The following is a 3,862-nucleotide window of genomic DNA, read 5'->3' as shown; positions in this document are numbered from 1 at the left end:
GTCACTTGCTGAAGGTGATTCCGGAGGGGCCTCCGGCCGGCAAGACAAGCACCATGTGCCTCGGTCGTGACGCCCCCCCCCCCCCACCAGAGCACCCCACAGCGCCCACTACAGCCTTCCACCCTGTCAGGCCAGGCGCCCGGACCCCTGGGCCGCATGGGTAGGGGCTCCTGGCCAAGGGTCTATGGGTTCTCCAGCCCCGGACTCCGCAGGCTTCCTGCCCGGGGTCTCCCCACCCGGTGCCAATCATGGACGCACACAGGTAGGGGGCACCACCCAACCAAAACAGGCCTGCCAGAAGCCCCGTGCAGGCCGTCACCCCGCCCCGTGTGAGAGGCACCCTCGGTCCCCATCCAGCCCTGAGCTCCAGGCTGCTGCAGAGGGGCCCAGAGCTGTGGTCTGGGTGTCACAAACCGCAGGCAGAAGCTGCGGGCCCCAGGCGCACATGGACCAGGGAAGGGGGCCGCCTACCGGCCAGCTGCACCGAGATGGGACCACACCCACTCGAGAGAGTACAAAAGCGTAACCACAGCCTTGGGGCTGCAGAGCAGTGAGCGGCCCAGCCGGAGTCTCCGAGGCCCCAGCCATCCCAGATGGGTGAGTCCACCCAGGCCCGGAAGCCCCCTGCTGTCCCCTCCATGAACCCCGTCCTGCCCTTGCCACGCGGGCCGCCACAAAGGGCTCCCGGGAGCAGGGCCTTGGGCCTCGTGCATCCCACCTGAGGACCACGCCTGGGCTCCAAGCCCAAGCAGGCGTTAGGGCAAGGGCCGAGGGGGCAGTTAGCTTCTGTGGACGGACAGTGAGGGGGGCCGCGGGGGGCAGAGGTAGACAGGAGGAGGAGAGAGATAGGAGACGGGGGTGGGGAGTGCAGGGGAAAGCTTTGGGGGGGAGGGGAAAAGAGGGCCCCAAGGAGGAAGCGGATAGAGAGGAAGGGCAGAGTGGGGTGGCTGGGGTGAGGGAGACACACACACACAGAAGTAGGGAGCCTAACAAAGACAGAGAAGACTGGGGTCAGCCCAGGGCTCCCGATGCTCTCCTGACGGGCTGGGGGTGCTCCCTCTCTGCAGACCAGGACCCCCCGTGGCCCCTGCCAGAGGAGTCTGGGGTCCCACTCCACGGGTCATAGGTTGAGGGACCTTGGACAGGGCCACAGGCGGTGGGGGACAGCAACGTGGCAAAGGTCCCCGGCTGGGCTAAAGCCTCTGGTGGAGAAGCCCAGAGAGAAGCCCCCCAGAGTCCCCTTCGTGTCAGGGGCCGCCGTCCACATCTAGGAATGCAGACCCTCTGGGCGGGGCAGGGAAGGCGGCCCCAGTGGAGCCCTCTGAGGTCAAGAGAGGGAGCCCCGGGGCTGGCACAGGAAGTAGGGGGAAGAGATGAGGAGGGAGGGGGGAGGGGGGCAGAGGGAGGGAGGTGAGGGAGGAGGGGCGAGGCCACAGCAGCCTTTCCCTCCCTGCCCGCAGGTGAAGCTGGGGCGCCCGCCGCCGTCCCCGTCCCCGGGAACGGGACCGGCTCTGAGGGCTGCAGCACGGAGAGGAGCGTCCTGTCCCAGGCGGCCACCAGCGTCTCCATCTATGTCATCTTGGCGCTGGGGCTGCCGCTCAACGGCCTGGGGCTCTGGGTGTTCTGGTGCCGCCTGCGCAGGTGGACCGAGACCCGCGTCTACATGGCCAACCTGGTGGCGGCCGACTGCCTGCTGCTGCTGAGCCTGCCGGGAGTGCTGCACACGCTGGGCCAGGCGGCGGGGGCCCAGGAGGGCGTCGTGTGCAGGGTCGTGCAGAGCTTCTACTACATCAACACCTACATGAGCATATGCCTCATCACGGCCATCGCCACCGACCGCTACGCCGCCCTGCGCTTTCCGCTGCGGTCTCGCGCCTGGCGCAGCCCCCGCCAGGCCGCCCTCACCTGCCTGGCCCTCTGGCTGCTGGTGTTCGGGGCCGTGGCCCTGCCGGCGTCCTGGCTGCGCGCGGGGGAGAGCTTCTGCTTCGGCCGGGGCCGCACCCGGGGCCCCAGGACCCTGGCCTTCTCCCTGCTGCTCTTCCTCCTCCCGCTGCTGGTCCTCAGCTTCTGCTCCTGGCAGGTGCTCCGGCACCTGACCCGCAAGCGCGCGCGGTCCCCGCCCCAGGACGCCGCCCACATCCTCAGGGCCCTGCACGTGGTGGCGGCCAACTTGGCCACCTTCCTGCTCTGTTTCCTCCCACTGCACGTGGCCTTGCTGGCCATGCTGGTGGCCCGGTGGACAGACGCGGCCTGCCCCACTCTCCAGGCGGTGGCTGCCTTCGTGCAGGTGACCTCCCGCATTGCCAACGCCAACTGCTGCCTGGACGCCGTCAGCTACTATTTTGTGGCCAAAGAGTTCCAGGAGGAGGTGGGGGCCGTCCTCAGCACGTCCCGGCCTTTCCGGGGACGGATGCAGAGCGCTCCTACACGTGACTACCCTGACTGGGCCGTCCAGGCGTGGACGGATGAGGACAACAGCTCGGGAGAGGCCCCACGCATGGCCCTGCAGCACGTGCCGCGGGGAGCCCCGGGCCCCCCCGAGGCGACTCTTCCCCCCTCCGCGGCGTGCGCCAGAAGTAGCCTCACTGTGCACGTGTGACTTTGGATTTACGGGTCCTGGGGACGTGGACTCTCCCTCAGCAAATAGAATTTAACCAAGGCATTAAAAAATTGCCACCCCACGGATCTCTTTTCCCAGACGGATCTCTCTTCTCAGCGCCTGGACGGCCCTCCTCGGCAAGCACTGGGGAGGGCATTTCTGTCACCTATAGCCGGTGATTAGAACCAAAATCTCTCAGAGGCTACAAGGTCTCTCCTCAGGCCGGTGACACCACTGCAGACAGAATTCAAGTACGTCCCGTGGGCCGCAGGACGTTCACAGAGACACAGCCACCGAACAAGCTTGAAGACACTCCTTTGTAAAAACCGTTCCGTGGGTTCTTACAGAGCATCAAAGAGGTCCCGTCCTGACCTTCGGGGATTCGGGGTGCTTCCCTGAGCCCCCGTTCTTCCGCACCCCTCATGCCTCCCGGCACCGCTGGGGGCCTCCCACTTTGGGCCGGGCTCGTGGACACCCACAGGCTGAGCTGAGGGTTGGGGGGTGCCTCTCCCCACAACGCTGAGGTTCTCAGGAGGTGTCCACCCTGCCGGGGCCCGAGGGCCCGGCTTGGAATGGACTTATGGGATCGGCACAAACACCTCCACTAGGAAGCCCGGGCAGGACACAGACCTGAGGGGCTCGTGCTGGAGGCTGGGGGCCCCAAACTGGGGCCGAGGAAGCAGAGGTGGGGGCTCCCAACAGCCTCAGGTGACTAGAGGGAGAATGGGAGACCCGGACCCCTACCTCCTTCCCCTCACCTTGTTCCTCTTCCCCCTCCCCCGCCCCCACCCCCACCCCCGACTCCTGCACCCTCAGAGCGCTCTGCCTGGCAGGGCCCGCGGCCGCACAGGGAGATCTGTTCCTGCGGAATGAGAGCGGCTGGGCCTCTGGGCCGGGCCCCAGGCCGGACCTGTCAGCCTGCGGCGCCACCAGCTTCGAGCTGAGGCCAGGACCTGCACGGCGGTCGGCACGGTCTGGTGGTCAGTCCCGCCCCGTGTGTGCAGGTGCCCGCCAAGGCCTGGTCTTCCGCTGCCTGGAGACCCAGGCTCGACCGGCGTCCCCAGCAGCGGCTCACCTTCCCCCCGGCCCACTCGTTCTGGTCACCGCTCAGCAGGCTCCTCGGAGAGGCCATCTGTGTGGCCAAGGCCGACGGTGGCATCGGTGCCTTTGCCCACCGCTCCAGGGCCGAGGCCGAGGGCAGCTGTCCCGTCCTTGCCCCAGGTGTGGAGCTTGCCGGGGTGCCGAGAGTAGGGCCACGGTCAC

The 3,862-nt window shown here is 67.6% G+C and overlaps 1 protein-coding gene across 1 annotated transcript; it reads left to right on the top strand.

Moving 5' to 3' along the window:
• The first annotated feature begins 225 nt into the window (after nucleotides 1–225).
• Nucleotides 226–3,379, top strand: LOC125910994 (G-protein coupled receptor 35-like). Its single transcript, XM_049614535.1, has 2 exons — nucleotides 226–597; nucleotides 1,461–3,379. The coding sequence occupies exons 1-2, from the start codon at nucleotides 594–596 to the stop codon at nucleotides 2,597–2,599; spliced, it is 1,143 nt and encodes a 380-aa protein (XP_049470492.1). The 5' UTR covers nucleotides 226–593; the 3' UTR covers nucleotides 2,600–3,379.
• Nucleotides 3,380–3,862: the final 483 nt, after the last annotated feature.

Source organism: Panthera uncia (genome assembly GCF_023721935.1).
Source record: "Panthera uncia isolate 11264 chromosome C1 unlocalized genomic scaffold, Puncia_PCG_1.0 HiC_scaffold_3, whole genome shotgun sequence".
Classification (NCBI taxonomy): Eukaryota; Metazoa; Chordata; class Mammalia; order Carnivora; family Felidae; genus Panthera; species Panthera uncia.
This window is presented reverse-complemented; position numbering and strand designations above follow the sequence as displayed.